The 18,761-nt window shown below is 40.7% G+C and overlaps 1 protein-coding gene across 1 annotated transcript in view; it reads right to left on the minus strand.

Moving 5' to 3' along the window:
- LOC126235080 (sodium-dependent dopamine transporter) overlaps positions 1-18,761 on the minus strand; it is a 644,375-nt gene that overhangs the window by 87,532 nt on the left and 538,082 nt on the right. The window contains exon 10 of the mRNA XM_049943817.1: positions 757-885. Coding sequence (XP_049799774.1) covers positions 757-885 — 129 coding nt within the window. The remainder of the gene's footprint in view (positions 1-756; positions 886-18,761) is intronic.

Here is an 18,761-nt window from a genome sequence, read left to right on the forward strand (position 1 = left end):
ACCCCATCGTAACCACACTCTATGTCCATTACTAGAGCGGGTCATTCTGTTCTTCCTCCTTGATGGCTCCATGATTTCACGGTGTCCGCCGTAATGGTCAAGTCTCCACGCAACAGGTCTGACAATTTGGTGTTGCCTCCTCAGCCCCACCGGACTGTCATTTCTCTATGCTCCACTGCTGGTAGTGAGGGGGTGGGGGCTGTTTGGTGTCTATTGATACATGATAGTTGCCTCTTCGGACTGAACCTCTTTGACACCCATTCCATCGCGATGTTTTTGGTTTGGTAACACATGCATGATTGTGTTATGTGCAAAAATAAAGTGTTGTACAATACTAATTTTATAATGGTTTCTATTAAACAGTCATAGGCCTACATAGTTCCACAGATTCATGAGGAAGGTTTGTGTTTATAATTTGTTAGTGCTACATCAGATAAGTTGACTGGCCATAGATACTTAGTACCACCTGTGTGAGCTGGGCAGGAAGCTAGAAAATAAATAAATATTCTACACATTCACTACAAACTGTAGTGACATCTGTCAACTGACTTGTGCATAGTGGACTACCACCAGTCTATTATTCTTGTGTTGAATATGTTGGCTTTTGTGTTAGTTCCATGATATTTATACAACATGTGTAGAGGTGGATTCTTCTTGCAAACTCTTTGTTCTTACAGTTTGTATTGAATATCATGTTTTAAGCAACAAATTGAAATAGAGACAAAGAAAAGGATAGATAAAATAATTAAATTGTACCTGTGAACAGGAAGCCAGTCCAACAATAAAATATAAAGTGAACAAGCAGGCTACAAAAATTGCTCTGTGGTTCCCAATCAGGGGAAATTCATCACTCAGTGCAGTAATTATTGCTTCAGAGCCTCCAAACTGAAACCAAAGCAAATAATTTAGATTCAAACAGATCATTTTAGGAACACTTCATAAGTTGTTTCACTAAAATTAAACTACAACTCCAATATTTAACATGTCTCCAGTTGCACATAGTCAGTTTGGTGAGCTGTAGATATTTTGGGCAATTCTCCTTTAAATGATGTAAGTTACTTACATCATTTAAAGGAGAAGTAACTGCTTTTGATAATTAATGGCTGCCTTCTAGATTGAGATAATAACATAATGCACAAAGTCCAATAAATTCAAAAATACTAAAAAAATATTTAGGAATCTGGACTATATTTCTGTTGCTAACACATGTACATGTGGTGTCACTGGACCTAGAGATAGCTAATTTGATTATTGGTAATGGAGGAAATATTCATCACTAGTATGAGAGCAGATTGTTGTGTCTGGGAGACCTTGTTAAGCATTGCGACTGCCAATAAAAATTATCCTTATAATGGCTTTGATCAAAGGTTTAGAGAAATAGAATAAGAATCTGTTTGTTGACAACTACCTTAAGTGATTGTTCCACATATTCTGTATCTTGCTTCCATAACCAACATCACTAGCTTATGCAGATGTGATGGTGCTCGACATGGAGGTAGCCGATTCAAAAACTCAGGGTGGGAAAAATGTTCATCGCCAGCATAGCAAACCCTCCTTAATTCAGATTTCACTAATGTGGAATTTTTGATAGTTCAGGCTGATTTTTTATCACAAAGTGAACTGCTGAATGCTTAAGTGGATATCCTTCATGTCAAGCTCATTATTGTGAAATGTTAATTTTGTTCCCTACCTCCCATTTGCTTCACCTGTGAGTGAGTTGTTGGCCATGAGCATGTAACAGACTCAAAGCATACTCACTACATACACCAAACAATGGAAAATCCAGTTTGGAATAACGACAACCTTATGAAAAGGATAGACCACTACTCACCATATGGTGAAGATGTCGATTGGCAGACAGGCTTAACAAAAAGACTGCTAAAAAAGTAAGCTTTTGGCCAAAAGGCCTTCTTCTGAATTAGACAACACACACACACACACACACACACACACACACACACACAGAGTCACGCTTATGCAACTCACACACACATGACCACTGTCTCTGGCTGCTGATCCTGGCCTTGGCAGCCAGACACAGGAGTCGTGTGTGTAAGCAGCATTTGCATGAATATGTGTGTGTGTGTGTGTGTGTGTTTTGCCTAATTCAGAAGAAGGCCTTTTGGCCAAAAGAATACTTGTTTAGCAGTCTTTTTGTTGAGCCAGTCTGTGACTCAGCATCTCCACTATACAGTGAGTAACAATTTATCCTTTTCAAAAAAATTGTCATTACATACAACTTATGTTATATTCTTAATTTCAGCTTCAGATAAATATTTTCAATTCAGACTTTCAATAATTTGAACTGAAACTCACCACAATTAGACTGAATTACTAAGGTTTTACTGCATGAGGCTGGTAAGGAGAGGAGAGGTCACCACTGTGCTTCATCCTCAATTTCTTCCATCATTGTCAGCATCATGACACCGCCCCCTGCCGCCCCCCCCCCCCCCCCACACACACACAGATTGCAGCCACCTACACTCAACAGATACACTTCAGACAACACTCACAAACCATGGAAAAAATAAGGATGGTCAATACCTTCAAGTGCTTACAGACCCACCCCACCAGCAAGACCCAGTAACGGTTGGTTAAGTAGATTTTAAAAAAAGGCCATGCAAAATATGTTAAGAAGTTGAGTGATTTGTATATTTTCAAAACTAGCAGTTATATGAAGGACAAAAGTTACTGAACTTGTTGTTTGAACATCTCAGTAGAATTTTTCTTCGTCTAAATTTTCATTTGCTGTCTCTTTTTCATGAGCTACTTCATTTTTATTGTTATTTTATTTGTTGTACAGGTTCCTTCATGACTTTTACCCAGTCTCTCTAAAATTGTCTGTTCTTCTAGAACAGTCTGAGTTTTCAATCACAACATTTGTATTCTTTCTTCCTGAACATTGTGATGCACTGCACGGTGAAATGTCATATCATTTAGAGACAGACATTTACATGATCGCTTCCTGTTGATGGAAAGCCCAAGTGTGCTACTTAGATTCTTCTTTAATTAGTATTCTACTAGAAAATAAAATGGATGTCCCAATTCCTAGACATTCTGATTTGTTCAACATTACTGGAAGTCAAGAAACATGACATAAAACTAGACCTTGCTACCTTTTCACCAAAAGCTTAAGAAAGTTTTATATGATAAGTGCTTATAGAATCCATGCTGATTCCTAATTTGTGCTGATTCCCACAGAGGAACTGTTAGGAATCCAAAAAAGCCTTCATTGTGGACACAAAATACACTGTATGACAAAAAAAGTCTTGCATCAAGACGGAGAGGAGAAAACAAAATGTAGGGAGCACATTGTGCTCATGTAGGAGCAATCTAGATGCTTTTAAAACAATAAACTGGTAACCAAAATCGCAGGAATTCTTTTTATTCCATGATTACCAGTTTCGGCGAAACTAAAGCTGCCATCATCGGATCTAGGGAGGATAGAGAACACTATAAAAGTGGGCTTGGATTCTACTTATATAACATGTATACATATAAATTTAGTTGCATACCTTAGGACACCTACAGGTTACAACATCAAGGCAAACAATGGTGATATTAATAGTTGCCTATAACACGCAGGCCTTACAAAATTGTCATATATAGCACATAGGCGTCCAAGAGAGATGACATTATAAATGTTAAGTGTCTCCATCACATACAAGCGTAAGCTTGGTACTACCGCAACTCCGGCTCTGTTCTTACACTACAGGCTGTGTCGCGAGATGGCGCTAGCAGAAGAGGTGCCAATGAATGTCACAGCTCGCATCATAATAGGCTCTGTGTGTGTGGTAACACTACGTCATTAGGGCTTGTACATAATTCTAGAGATTACTGTATCACATAAACATATACAAAACTTATGAAAGCTGCAGATCTACACAAGTGAACATCTGCCTGGTCACATATATGACATATCGAAAAGCAAATGTGAACTTCTTGAGAACTGCAGAATTACAAAATGTACATCTGAATGGTCCTATACGTAATAAGATACAAACATACATAAATATTTTATGGGATCTGCAGGGTTATACACAGCACATCAGTTTGGTGATATATAAAATCTATCGAGAGTATATACAAATTTTAAGAACATTACAGGGCTACACAGTGCATATCTGTCTGGTCATAAATAAAAATACCAATAAAACACACCTTGCGTATGAGTGCAGATTTTTCCAGTCATATCAAATGCACATCTGCCTGGTTACATATAAAACATACCGAAAAGAAATGCACATTTTCTGGGACTGCCGAGTTACACAAGTGCACATCTGTCTGGTCATATATAAAACCTACCAAAAGTCATCTACAAATTTAAGAACACTGCAGGATCACACAAATGCATATCCGTCTGGTTTTACATTAAAAAACATACTGATAAAATACACACACTGCTTATGAGACTACGGATTTTGGTCTTAAGAACCACTTAATATAAGAAGTATAAATGTGTGCCAGCCTCATGTAAATGAACCACAGTCATCTAACAAAACCAATATCAAAAAGTTATGCCACCTTATGTAAACTATGTACTTATGTAGCTGTAAAAGACCCTGTTCTGTAGTGTACGTGGCAATCACGTAAGGTGGCATAAGGTATGCAACTAAATTTATATGTATACATGTTATATAAGTGGAATCCAAGCCCACTTTTATAGTGTTTTCTGTCCTCCCTAGATCCGATGATGGCGGCTTTAGTTTCGCTGAAACCGATAATCATGGAATAAAAAGAATTCCTGCAATCTTGGCTGCCAGTTTATTGTTTAACAAGAAAACAAAATGGAACTTCATGGGTCGATGGTGTGTGTGATGAATCAAGTCAAATTTACAAAGAACTTGCAGTATGAACATGGTTCCGATTCTGATGTTGCACTCTCCCCCCCCCCTCCTCCCTAAGCCCCCCCCCTCCCCCCCCGCCCTTCCCCACAGGTTGGATGCATGCCCTGATTTGGTTGAAAATTTCTCTCCTGAGGCAAGCTGGCCCACAACTCTTGTAATATGTGCTGGATGTCCAAGATACTGGCACTGGAATGTGATGAACACAATGCCATGCCATTCATCAGCAGTCTATGATTCTTGGTCATGCACCATTCCAAATGCAGCTGATTGTTTTGTGGTGTTAATGGCAGCCCTCATATGGGGCAGTAATTCCCTAGTCCAGCTGCTGTTAGTCTCCAACTAATGGTGTGAGATGACACACTGTTGCAGTCAATCCATTACTTGTTCTTAGATGGTAGGCACATATGTAAAGTGGTTATGATGTACTTGGTACAAGATACGGCAGTCCTACCTTGTCATGGTCAGATGTGTTTGAACTGAACCTTGCCAACAAGTGAGCCTGCTCTCAAGCTGCCCACTGTCACATCCAAATGCCTTACAAATGCGGAAATTTCACAATTTGACAAGCCGGACAAATGGAGACCAATAACAAGATCTCTTTCAAAATCTATCAGGTTCTGGTGATGTTGTCTCACACAAGTGCATGGCACCTCCATGTCCTTAACAGTGATCACCCAACATCTGACACTACAATTACAGTGACATCCAACCACATCTTCTCATTGCTTACTTTTTGTGTAATGCAGTGTGTGTTCCATAACTCTCCAACAGAGTGACATAAGTGAGATGGGTCTGTAGTTCTGCAAGTCTATTCTTTGATCCTTCTTGAAGACTAATGTAACCTGCACCCTTCTCTTATACTTGAGAGGTTCCATTATTTTGGTGACCTATCACTTACTGGAAGAGGCCCCAGTCCATCCGCATATCTGATGTAGACTAATTGGTGTGCCATCAATCTTAGTGACCCTTTTCGTATAGAGCACTCATAGTTCCTTTTCATTTCATTTCTTGTTTCCACTATCTGTCATTAACGAATCCATATGAAAGTAGGAACTGTGTTCTGATCTTTTTTGGTGAAGTAATGTAGAAAATACTTGAGTAGCATATGTTGCACATGCTTCTATAGGCTTGCAGAGATTGCAGTTGATGCACAGATTAATAAAGTGACTAATGTGGTGGCAAGTGAAAACCTTGCCCCAGTAGGACTCGAACCCAGATTTCATGCTTTTTGTGAGCAGTACCTTAACTGTTGGGCTATCAGAGCACTCTTGATAGTCTAACCTCTTAATTAAAAGTGATAATTCCAATGTTCCAGTTACAACTATGGAGCAGGTTCCAGGACCAGTTAATCAGTTTGTAGGTTGCAGATAGCAGTGAAGTAGGCCCCCCTTTCAAACTAGTGAAATACTTCATAATAATGAAGCAATATTTTACAAGGGTTCTATGTGGTTGTTTATGTAGATGCAGATGTGAGGAACTCATTTTAATTTTGGTTCACTTAAGATTTAGTTAAGATTCTAAATAACGTATTAATGCTTCCTTCAACTGATAAGAAATCATATTTAAAAACAAAATCTTTTTGATAGGTGTACACAAAATTGAAAGTAAAATTGCTATGCTTTACTTTGCTCTATAAGGGGAACTCAAATGGAAATGAGACATATGGAAAAAGGTAAGTAAATTGTTTATTGTTTCAAAACTAATTGCCATAACTGTTAATACAGGGTGTTCCAGTTATCTGATGACCACATGCACAGCACAGTAGATGATGGGCAGTGAGCGCTTTGTTGCCTGGTGAATCAGATGCTGTTTTGCCCATCTTCTACCGCAGTACCAAATTTAAAATATATGCAAATAAATTTTGTATTGATCCATGTTATGCATGGAGATGCTGGAACAGCCTACCAGGGTTTTGCATGCATTTCTGACATCTACTCAAGAAACTGTTCATCACAAAATGTAATTCTCTTTGAGAAACTGAATTAACTGACTCGCAGATATTATCCTTGAGTTCCTGTACTGTATGTGGATTTGTTTTGTACACTTTATCCTTTAGTTTTCCCAACAAACAGAAATTGCAGGTGGTTAAATTGGGACTTTGAGTGAGCCAGATATTGTTGTTAATAACTCTGTCATGGAACACATTGTGAATTGTGTGCAAAGCCCTTGCCAAATCCTGTTGGAAAACGTGAAGCTTTGTTGAGACTTCACTGTTAGACTCATGATGTTTGTTTCACTGTTCTAATGACACCGGCCTAAATTATATGTAGTGCAGTGTTAACAGGGAGATGCAAGACCCATTCGACTAGACTGTGCAGCTCCAGTGGCCAGAAAATGCAACCCCATGCAAGTGATCATCAGCTAAATGGAACACCCTGTACAATTATCACACTGTGAGACAAAATGGTCATTGCCTTCAGGACGAAAAGCTCATGGTTGCCTATGAAACTATTATTGTATCCAGGGAGGCAACTCTTCAACTGACGCAAATAAAAGGGCACAACTGTATTTCTTCAGGCCTCCAAAATATGGGTATCACATTGGAACAGATCGGAACTATAATGGAGGATGTGTAAGGGCCTCCCAGCGAAACTTCTGCAGCATTCTTAAAACAGCCTTAAAGAAAGACATTTATGGCCATTGATTTGCTTCAGATAAAGAGGTGCATGCCTTGGTACAATCATAATTCTGTAGGCAGCTGCAAAATATTTTTCCATGAAGGCACTGACCATCACAGTGGGATAAATGTATTAACAGTTATGGCAGTTACTTTTGAAATAATACACAGTTTATTTATCTTGTTTTAAAATATAGAAAATCTGATGGCACAAAGAAAGCATTTTATTATGAACAAAATAGTCTCTGTATGAGTATCCAGAAACTAGATAACTGGCAAAAACTTGTTTTCCTGTTGGTAGTCCTATCCTATTAAAAGTCTAATAGGTTCCGGCATGGAATTATTTGTTTATTAGGTACTACTCAGTAACAGCGTTATTTTAATAATTAGGTTAAATATTGCCTATCTCTGCTGAACATAAATGTCCATGTCTCACTGATGTTTCCACCTATGATATACAACAAGAGATTCACCGACGAGGTAGGATATATGGCAATAGCACCACTGGGGGAACATATTTAGTGGAGAACTCTGACTTGCCCTGCCACAAGGAATATATACGAGCTGAATTAAAGTAACTGAAGTGAAATGAATGGAGTCATCTGGGATGAAATCAGTAAGTAAGTACGACATTTTAGAAAATTTATCTTATATAAAAATCCAAAGGAAACATTAATTTGGGTGTAATACAAAAGATAACTCATGCATTGGACCTGGATTCGATTGCAGGTGACAGCATCAATTTAAACTGACATGTGTCAGATTAAAATATTTGCACCAAGTTGTGAGACATATGAGATTTATTAGTTATTTATCTACGAACAAAATAACAAAAATTTAGTTATTATATACACAAGGTGGATCACACGTAATAGTGAAAACTGACATGTTTTACAGTATACCCTTTGAAGTTGCACAACAGATCAATGTTGCTGTACCGGAACAACCTGCCGTGTACTGATACCTGGGTTATCAGTCAGCTTCGCTAGTGGCAGAACACTCTACGATGCCTTCGATACCAGTGAGCACTATAGACACTGCTGACAGCAGGATAGCAATCGAGTCACTTATCGTACCAACTGAAGCCATTGTGCCAGTGACACGTTAATCAATGCCATTGTCTGACACAGAAGGCTACACATGAAAACAATTTTCATCTAAACGCCAAAAGTGACGTCACACGACAGGGTCGAAACACGACAGCTCTAACTCGCTGAAAGAAGAAGAACTGATCCTGCAGGATGCCAACCATGAGGCTGACACCACTGATACTGATTACACCCTTGTGGAACACGTGGCAGTAAAGGCAGCATCTGACTGCCAGTCCTCTGCTGTGAACAGTGATCAGCAGGAAGGTCAGTCCCTCCTATTGACCAGTAGGACCTTATGGAACATGAACAGATTTCTGTGCCTGTGTTGTGGGCTGAGGACATCGAAACTGGGCGGGACCCAGTCCTAGGCCTACTGAGGTCTGAACAACACTGGAAGGGCCACATTCGTTGTGATGTTATGACACTTGCAATGTATGCTTCTGCCCACCATCACAGGATATCCTTTCTTCCAGGAGTACTAATTCTGCAAGGTTCGCAGAAGAGTTTCTGTGAAGTTTGGAAGGTTGGAGACGAGGTACTGAAGAACTGAAGCTGTGAGGACAGGTCGTGAGTTGTGCTTGGGTAGCTCAGATGGTAGAGCACTTGCCCGTGAAAGGCTTAGGTCTCGAGTTTGAGTCTCTGACCGAGACACAGTTTTAGTCTGCCAGGAAGTTTTATATCAGTGCACACTCCGCTGCAGAGTGAAAATCTCATTCTGGATCATTAATTAATGTTTATGCACTGTTAGGCACCACCAAACGTCACGACCAGGTGAGCTTACACTATCAACACAGCAACAGTAACAGCGTTGACAGAGGAAGTCTTGGCTGAAGAGATGACGGTTCCCTTGGACAATGGTGCGATCAAAAAATCTGTAGGGCCTGATGGATTACTAATTGGACTTTACCAGACCTTCCAAACTTCATGACGCTCCGCTGCCTTATAATGTTCTGCAAACTCAGGTCTCCAGAATGCATTGGACTGCCTAGTTTCATTGAAGGACTTCTCCTACCAGTACACAAGCCGGCAGGAGGCCAATTGGTCAATGGCTATCGGCCACTTACAATGTTGAATGCTGACTACAAGATCTTCACCACGCTTTTGGCAGGATGCAATAATATGACACTGCCAATGATCCTTGCCCCAGAACAGATGTCACAGTGAAGAGATGCCAGCATACAAATGGCCAGCCGGCCGAAGTGGCCGTGCGGTTAAAGGCGCTGCAGTCTGGAACCGCAAGACCGCTACGGTCGCAGGTTCGAATCCTGCCTTGGGCATGGATGTTTGTGATGTCCTTAGGTTAGTTAGGTTTAACTAGTTCTAAGTTCTAGGGGACTAATGACCTCAGCAGTTGAGTCCCATAGTGCTCAGAGCCATTTGAACCATTTTGAACAAATGGCCACTGGCGACTGCAGGGTCTTAGCAGCAATCACCTTGGCGTACTGCGTGAGAATGACGCTCATCTCCATCGGTTTCGATCGGGCCTCCTACAGAGCACACCAGAACATTCTCCTCCAGGTGATGGACTATATGGGTTTTCCTCTCAGATCCATGGCAACGGACAGACGCTGGTCCAGTACCCATTAAGTGGTCTCTACGACAATGTTGCCCCTTTCTACCTACCTTTATGAGGCTCCTCAAGGTTCTCAACCACAGGCTATCTGGCGTCAAAGTGCAGGATATCACCTTCTGCATAGGGTGTACACCAATGACCTGCTACTGCTGGTTTGTTCACCGACATAGTCCGCGGCATAATAAAATGGATCAAGCAGCACGGACAGGTCGCAGGCAGTCTTTTGAACATCAACAAGTTGGCAGCATTGAATACTGGACATGGTCTCGGGCTGGATGCTGTCACCCTCTCCCACCAGTTACTGATCACAGATATTTGGGAGAGACTTTCATGAAGGATGTGAGTGGAATGACTGTGGCAAACTATCGACAATATCTCCAGATCGTACACTTGCTGGTACACCAGAACCTAACCCGGGCCTTGAAACAGCTGCAGCGTTTGGAATACCTGAGCCACTATGTGGCGTCAAAACTCAATCAGGTTGCACAAGCCCACCCCTTGCTGGCAGTGATAGGTTGTAGGCTTCAGACAGACTTTGGTTGCCACCTATCCACAGGACAAGTATTTAAAGTGTTTTAGTACACTCTCACCCTCCCCCAGCATGATGGAGGGCTGGGACTGGTTAACGCCCAGGCACGGGCAGCTGTCGTCTCTATGAGCAATGTGTGGAAATGGTGGAGCAGTCAACACACCTCCCTCATGGGTCGTCTACCGGATGTCGCACAATCAGTCTCTCATGTCCTGCCAGTGTTGGTGGCACACACCACAACAAAGTTCTTCCATGTATCGACATTGCTGCTTCACGTTCTTAGCCTTACTTGAGCTCAGTTATTTCATTTTGTTAATCAGTTCACTTCTTACTTGCAGCTGAGTGTAATGTAAGTGCTGCCATTTATTGCTTTTGTTCAAAGTGCTATTGTGATGGTTCGTAATTACAGGTAAATTTGTAACATGAAAGAAGAGGAAAACTAATTTTAATTCGTACACTAGTATTATTGTAAAAATATGGATGTGCTACTATAATAGCCTAATTACCTATCTGCTGCAGTTTAAAGTTAGCACTGGAGTTTTCATTTGGAGACTGGTATAACTTTGGAGTTGCAATATTTCAGTGTTACACAAGGCAGCGGAGTGGTAAACATAGCCACAAATGAGATTAACCTTCCGACAGGCGCTCCTTCTAGTCGGACAAGGGCAGTCGCACGTATCTCGCAGATACCATTTGTTGTAAATAAATTTCATGTCTATTTAAACATTAAATATTTATCATAAAAGTAATATTAGATATTATTCATGGGTTATACAAACAAAAGCCAGGTAAAAAAATTAATTAAAAATAAAGTTATGTTTCAAAACACACATTTTCTTCCCACAGCTTCTCGAGGTACTGATACTTACTTTCCATGTACGAGTGTCAAATTTATACAGGATTATGCTTGAGATTTTGGTTTCTCATTATACTAAAGTTATTTAGATGTTGACGTACAATCAATGCAAACACTTCTTGAATGACATAAACAAATCATACGTCTATATATTTGATATTTGAAACGGGTGATTATTTAAAAGCTGAAAAACAATCATTGCAAACATTTCTTGAATGCAGTAAACAAATAAACTGTCTACATATTTCACATTTGAAACGGGTGATTCTCGTTTTCTTACCAACTAAACATGGCCTGCATCTTTTCTTCATCGGCTCCTGAGGTTGCTGTTCTTCTCCTCTTCCTTGCCGCTGTTGGTGTTCACCTTCTGTGTGCGAACACATTTAAAACTTTTATACGGAGGTGTCCAGTTACTTTATCACGTCTCCTTTTAAGATGTTCCGGCACACGTTCGTTCATTAGGAGGTCATCCACCCGCCATAAGTCGACGAGATTCAGACGATTCGCGTGGTACGCCCCAATGAGATAAAGCAGCCAGAATAAGGCTTTCATTTCTTTTGTGTCTGTCTGTTGAGAGTCCCTTGAACGATAATAGTTACCCTGTATTGTAAAAATAAATTTGTTTGTATTTTCTACAATACGTTGAATCATTGCATAAGAGATGAAGCATTTCCATGAATCTACAGTATTAGTCACGTTTTTCGCAGGTCCGATTACTCTGGGCAGATGAAGTGAAATATTTTGTTTACCTCGTCTTTGCCTGTTCCTTGCCTTTTTTTTGCCATGACCAAACCTCGACAATTTTTTTATTTTTCCTTTGAACAGCTTGAAATGTCTCTCATCCTCGTCATATTGTGAGCTGAACTGAGCACTCAGGTCCGTATCAGAATCCCGAGTCTCCATCTCTTTCCGATAAGTGCTCTTCTTCATCATCAGTGTCACTGTCCTTTATAAAACTGTTGTCCTGACCATCCTCATCGTCGGTATCGCGCAGAATTGCATTTATCGCAGCTTCAACATCCAAAGGATTGTTTAAATTGTACATTTCTTGGTCCCCCATAGCGCCTAAGAAATAAATATGAAACGAAACTGAATAAATAACGTGATGCAAGCATTGAAGGTCGCGCGTATCTGACACATACAATTTAGTTCAGTTTCATTGTCGATTCGAGACGCATGTAAATTCTCCATGTGCAATACTTTAAGGGGAGCCGGAGGTGCCTATGCTGCCCATGTTAAAATCACTAAGTTTGAGGAACATTTATGAATAAACTACCAAATAGAAAAATTTGAATTTTTTTTACATATAGAGTGGTTTAGTATTGCAGTTATGACAGAGGGATTTTGGAGTATCTTTTCTAGTTTCCTTCCAATTATTTTTTTTTATTAATGACCCAAATTTTTTTACAAATAATTACTTTATAATTAAACTGAAATGAAACTACTGAACATATTGCCAAATGGCTGTGTTACAATGTAAGTTTGACCACTAGGAGTGCTGTATAAAAATTTCATCTCTCTAGCTTGAGTGGATTTTGAGAAAATGTTCCTTATATTCGAAAAATTCTAATTTACGGGAAATGGCTATTAAAGTTTCTCAGTACATTCCTGCACTATAGGATGGATTGTCAGGGTCTTCTTCTTCATCCTCCAAAAGCTTCCTCTTCTGTCTTCTTTTCTGGCCTGTTGTTCCATCATACTTCATATGCCTTTCTCTTCTTTCTGCTCCTCTTATCCTTTCTCTGTCAATATTTCTTGTGCTCGTACAGTGTTCACCCCAGCTGTAAATCCTAATGCCTTCAGAACTTCACACTGTTCCCTTGGTTGTAGGTTGCTATTGCATCATAAATGCCAAAGTACAGTGTTTTTATGCTTACAAACACACTTTTAGGAATCACTTTCCAAATCAAATTGTTTACGCTCTCATTAGGATTCTGCGTCTTTCCGTGTAGACACTTGTGTAACAATCATGCTAAGTCATGAAAAATTGGTTTTATTGCATTTACCACAGCTGCTGGCAAACCATGTTTGTGATCATAGTCCTTCTTTGCATTACATTTGCACCAGGAATCTTTTGGACATGTCACTAACATTACTAGTATTTTGCCTTATAGCATACCCATAGTATCTCTGTAGACGTTCAATCACCTCATCAGTAAGCCTGCCTCTCCCTCCTATTGTCTTTCCATCACTGAGCTTACTTGAACCCAAAGTTAGTTTGAGCCTTCGAAGCCGTGCACCCATACGATCTTAGCGCTTCATTTGTCACAGAATACAATGTAGCCAACCATTGTACACTCGCTGTATGCGTAACATAAGGCGCTGTATGCGTAACAGGCCGAGAAAATCCCAAGCAGTTCGCCAGGAAGTCACGAGAGGGTGTTAGATGCATTCAGCGGCCGCCCATTTCCTCTGCAGGCGTGGGGGAAAATGGTAATAACTCCACTTCTAGGGCGAGTAGAACAATAATTCAAAGTTTACATTAAAGAGGAATGTTCCAATTAATTTTCGGTAGCAAAAAAAAATCGTAATTTTTTGGATTTGACCACCTCCGGCTCCCCTTAAATTACTAATAAGCATTAAACATTTAACAATAAATAATGGAAAATGAAAAGTTACAAACTTACACCGAGGGTTGCGCGTATTCCTCAGATACGAAACACGTATTACTAGCTTGCTGTTAACCGTAGCGGGCAGCGGGAAGGACTGAAGAGGAGGCTAGAACAAAGGGGGGATTTCCCTCCCTCCCGCTTTCCAAGGAAAGGAAACGAACATTGTCGCTGCATATCTCACAGATACGCGCATCTATCGGAAGGTTAAATTAAAATCAGTGCATAAAGATTTGCCTATGTCACTCACAACTTGTGTTGATCAACATAAATATCGCCCAAACGGCGATAGTTGCATTTCTTTTAAAAATTTGCTCAAAATTCAGTCATTAGTAATCCAAATAGCAAAATATGCCCCGATCTGGTCGCCCAGGCGGTACTCAAGTATGGAAATCAGAAATCAGTCTGGATAAGAAGTGGTGGGGTTTCTGGAAAGCAGAAGGAGTATGTGATGACTGTATATTCTGTAATTCGTTCGTTTCCAAAAGATTTTTTCGCGGGGCTGCTTCAATTCGACCGAGGCGGCTGTGCCCTTCATCGTCGCCCTCACCCCCAACCCCTGCCCTTTCGACCATAATCTAGTTACGCTCTAGTAAAACTATGATGACTGAAGTGTTTACAGGTGTTCTATTATTATCTTCAAAATGCGATGTTTCTTAAGTTGTAGAAACAATTGTATAAAAATATTTTTTTTGTTACCTTTATACCAGTTATTATCTTCATTTGTGGAATAGTTATTTATTTAAAACTGGAATCATTTCATATAACAACAATGTATGGAAGTCTCGCAACCCACCTCTTGACTGGTGCTGCCTTGTTTTGTCCATTTCTAGAATTAACGTAAGAGCTACTGTCGTTAATGCTGAGCCAATATGATTACTGACGTAATTTTTTGCGTGTACTCTATAGGTTCCGTAGTTCTCTGTAATTCTGCTACAAATACGTCACGTTTGTTGAGTGTGCAAGTAATTTTGGAAGCTCAAGAGGAAGAAATTTGCTCAAAATCTCGCCAAAATTTTTTTTTTTTGGGGGGGGGGGGGAATTATTATACTTTCTGCCATTATTTTAAAATTTCAGACCTATCGAAGAACTAAAGTAAATATGAAAAATAAATCTTGATGCATGGCTCCCTTTTAGTATGTACTACTCTTTAAGATCCATCAATTACATGCGTGCCAGAAACGCTTTAAGTAACGGCAGAAACGGCTGGTTTCCTAGGCCCAATATTCCTCCAAGTGCATGGTCTCTGAAATGTTAATATAAATGTTGGTTAGAGTAAAATTTCGACAATATGCATAGTTCAGCGGTATTTAAATTGGAAGGCAGCTAGTGATGGTCATTTTATACTTTATAACTGTGCTTAAAGATGACAGAATTCTGGACTGCGTTGTATCATGTCTTCAAGTTTTACCGTAAGACAGACGTTGAACTGTGAAATATCTTGTCCGTAATAACCTTGGAACAGTGAGCCAAAAAGTCACGTCTTTAACGTATTTGCAAATAAACATTATACAAGCGATAACGTACATTGTAAATCACACTGGAGTTTGTTAGCAACAAAGAATGTATAACCACTTTATCATGGATAAACTGAAACTCATTTGTGCCGTTGAATACATTACAAATGTAGTTGAAATCAATGTGTGAATATCAATATTAAGATCTCAAAACTGCATCTTTTAATATTTGTGTATTTCGTTTTGTTTTACAAACAATTTTGGTTACTATAAGTTTCAAGTTGATTGCTGAAATATTAATTTAAAAAGAAGTTCTTGATCACTTATAGAAATTGAAGAATTTTAATGACATGAAAGGCACTTCATTTGAGATTGAGTTGAGGAATTTGGGATCCTTTGGTATGCTTAATGAACTCTGACTTGGTTTCAGGTAAGTCGGAAATTTAAATACAAGAGTGTAGTAGGAGAAAGATGGCTACTGCGTAGAGAGATTTGAACCATCTAACGACGAGGTGAAAGATGAGATCCGGCGCTTCTTCGATAAGCAAGACAGTGGGCTGGTATGACATGGCCATACAAAAACGGCTACAGCATTTACAAAAATTTATCGATCTAAATGGCGATTATGTGGAAAAACAGAAAAATATTCAATCTTCAAAACTATGTACAATTTACTGTAAATAAATGTTTCTTTATACTTTAAAAAATTAGAGACCTTACTTTTGGGATCACTCTCGTACCTAAAGCAAACATCGTCAACTCCTTCCCACTACAAGCTCCATAAAGGCGGCCACACATGTAACTGCTCTTGACATGCATAAATGTGCAAGCATTCTTGCAGAAGCATGCACACACTTCGCGCGCCTCCACACGGCTCATGCATGCTTGTACAAGCATCATTTTGTTAATGAAAAAATGTATAGCTCTGACGACGATACAGTGGCCTTGACAGCCTTTTTGCTTGTGTTACGAAAAAAAGACGGAATGTGATTTGTGGAGTAAAGAGTGGTTAAGGGAACGAAAATATTACTATTAACTATCTGCACTATGGAAATTGACTCACAATATTCCCGTATTTCTTCACTTCTCCGTATAATGTTGTATTCTTTGACTTATACTGCATTAGAGCACAACCTTTGTACAGAATGTACACTCATGCTCATAAATTAAGAATATTGCTGATACATGGTGAAACAACGCTTTGGTGGGCGGTTTGCGGGCTAAAATCACCTCGGGGTATGCCCATGCGGTGCATTTGACCTGCGGTCGCCGCACGGTGGCGCTGGCAGCAGTCCACATACGCAGAGGTGTGTTGGTGCATGTCAGAGTACAGTGCAGCGAGTAAGTGTGCACACGTTTTCAGACGTGCTAATGATGACTGCGCGTTGAATATGGCTCAAAGAACACATATTGATGACGTTATGAGGGGTAGAATACTAGGGCGACTGGAGGCTGGTCAAACCCAGCAGGTCATAGCACGGGCCCTCCGTGTGCCACAAACTGTGGTCTCATGATTATGGCAACGATTCCATCAGACAGGAAACGTGTCCAGGCGCTACAGTACTGGGCGTCCACAGTGTACAACACCACAAGAAGACCGATATCTCACCATCAGTGCCCACAGACAACCACGGAGTACTGCAGGTAGCGTTGCTCAGGACCTTACCGCAGCCACTGCAACAGTTGTCTCCAGACACACAGTCTACAGACGACTGAACAGACATGGTTTATTCGCCTGGAGACCTGAAAGGTGCATTCCACTGACCCCTGGTCACAGGAGAGCCCGTAAAGCCTGGTGTCAAGAACACAGTACATGGTCATTGGAACAGTGGTCCCAGGTTATGTTCACGGACGAGTCTAGGTATAGTCTGAACAGTGATTCTCGCCGGGTTTTCATCTGGCGTGAACCAGGAACCAGATACCGACCCCTTAATGTCCTTGAAAGGGACCTGTGTGGAGATCGTGGTTTGATGGTGTGGGGTGGGATTATGATTGGTGCACGTACACCCCTGCATGTCTTTGACAGAGGAACTGTAACAGGTCAGGGGTATCGGGACGTCATTTTGCAACAGTATGTCCGCCTTTTCATGGATGCAGTGGGTCCCAACTTCGTCCTGATGGATGATAACGTACGGCCCCACCGAGCTGCCATCGTAGAGGAGTACCTTGAAACAGAAGATATCAGGCGAATGGAGTGGTCTGCCTGTTCCCCAGACCTAAAACCACATCGAGCACGTCTGGGATGCTCTCGGTCGACGTATCGCTGCGCGTCTTCAAACCCCTAGGACACTTCAGGAGCACCGACAGCCACTGGTGCAAGAATGGGAGGCTATAACCCAGCTGCTGCTCGACAACCTGATCCAGAGTATGCCAACCCGTTATGCGGCCTGTGTCCGTGTGCATGGTGATCATATCCCATATTGATGTCGGGGTACATGCGCAGGAAACAGCGACGTTTGGTAGCACATGTGTTTCGGGGCGGTTTCCTAAACTTGTCACCAATACTGTGGACTTACAAATCTGTGTCGTGTGTGTTCCCTATGTGCCTATGCTATTAGCGCCAGTTTTGCGTAGTGCCATGTTATGTGGCACCACATTCTGCAGTTATCCTTAATTTATGAGCATGAGTGTAGTTTGGTTGTTGTTGTTGTTGTGGTCTTCAGTCCTGAGACTGGTTTGATGCAGCTCTCCATGCTACTCTATCCTGTGCAAGCTTCTTCACCTCCCAGTACCTACTGCAACCTACATCCTTCTGAATCTGCTTAGTGTATTCATCTCTTGGTCTCCCTCTACGATTTTTACCCTCCACGCTGCCCTCCAATACTAAATTGGTGATCCCTTGATGCCTCAGAACATGTCCTACCAACCGATCCCTTCTTCTGGTCAAGTTGTGCCACAAACTTCTCTTCTCCCCAATCCTATTCAATACTTCTCATTAGTTATGTGATCTACCTATCTAATCTTCAGCATTCTTCTGTAGCACCACATTTCGAAAGCTTCTATTCTCTTCTTGTCCAAACTATTTATCGTCCATGTTTCACTTCCATACATGGCTACACTCCATACAAATACTTTCAGAAATGACTTCCTGACACTTAAATCTATACTCGATGTTAACAAATTTCTCTTCTTCAGAAACGCTTTCCTCGCCATTGCCAGTCTACATTTTATATCCTCTCTAC

Source organism: Schistocerca nitens, chromosome 1, assembly GCF_023898315.1.
Source record: "Schistocerca nitens isolate TAMUIC-IGC-003100 chromosome 1, iqSchNite1.1, whole genome shotgun sequence".
Taxonomy (NCBI): Eukaryota; Metazoa; Arthropoda; class Insecta; order Orthoptera; family Acrididae; genus Schistocerca; species Schistocerca nitens.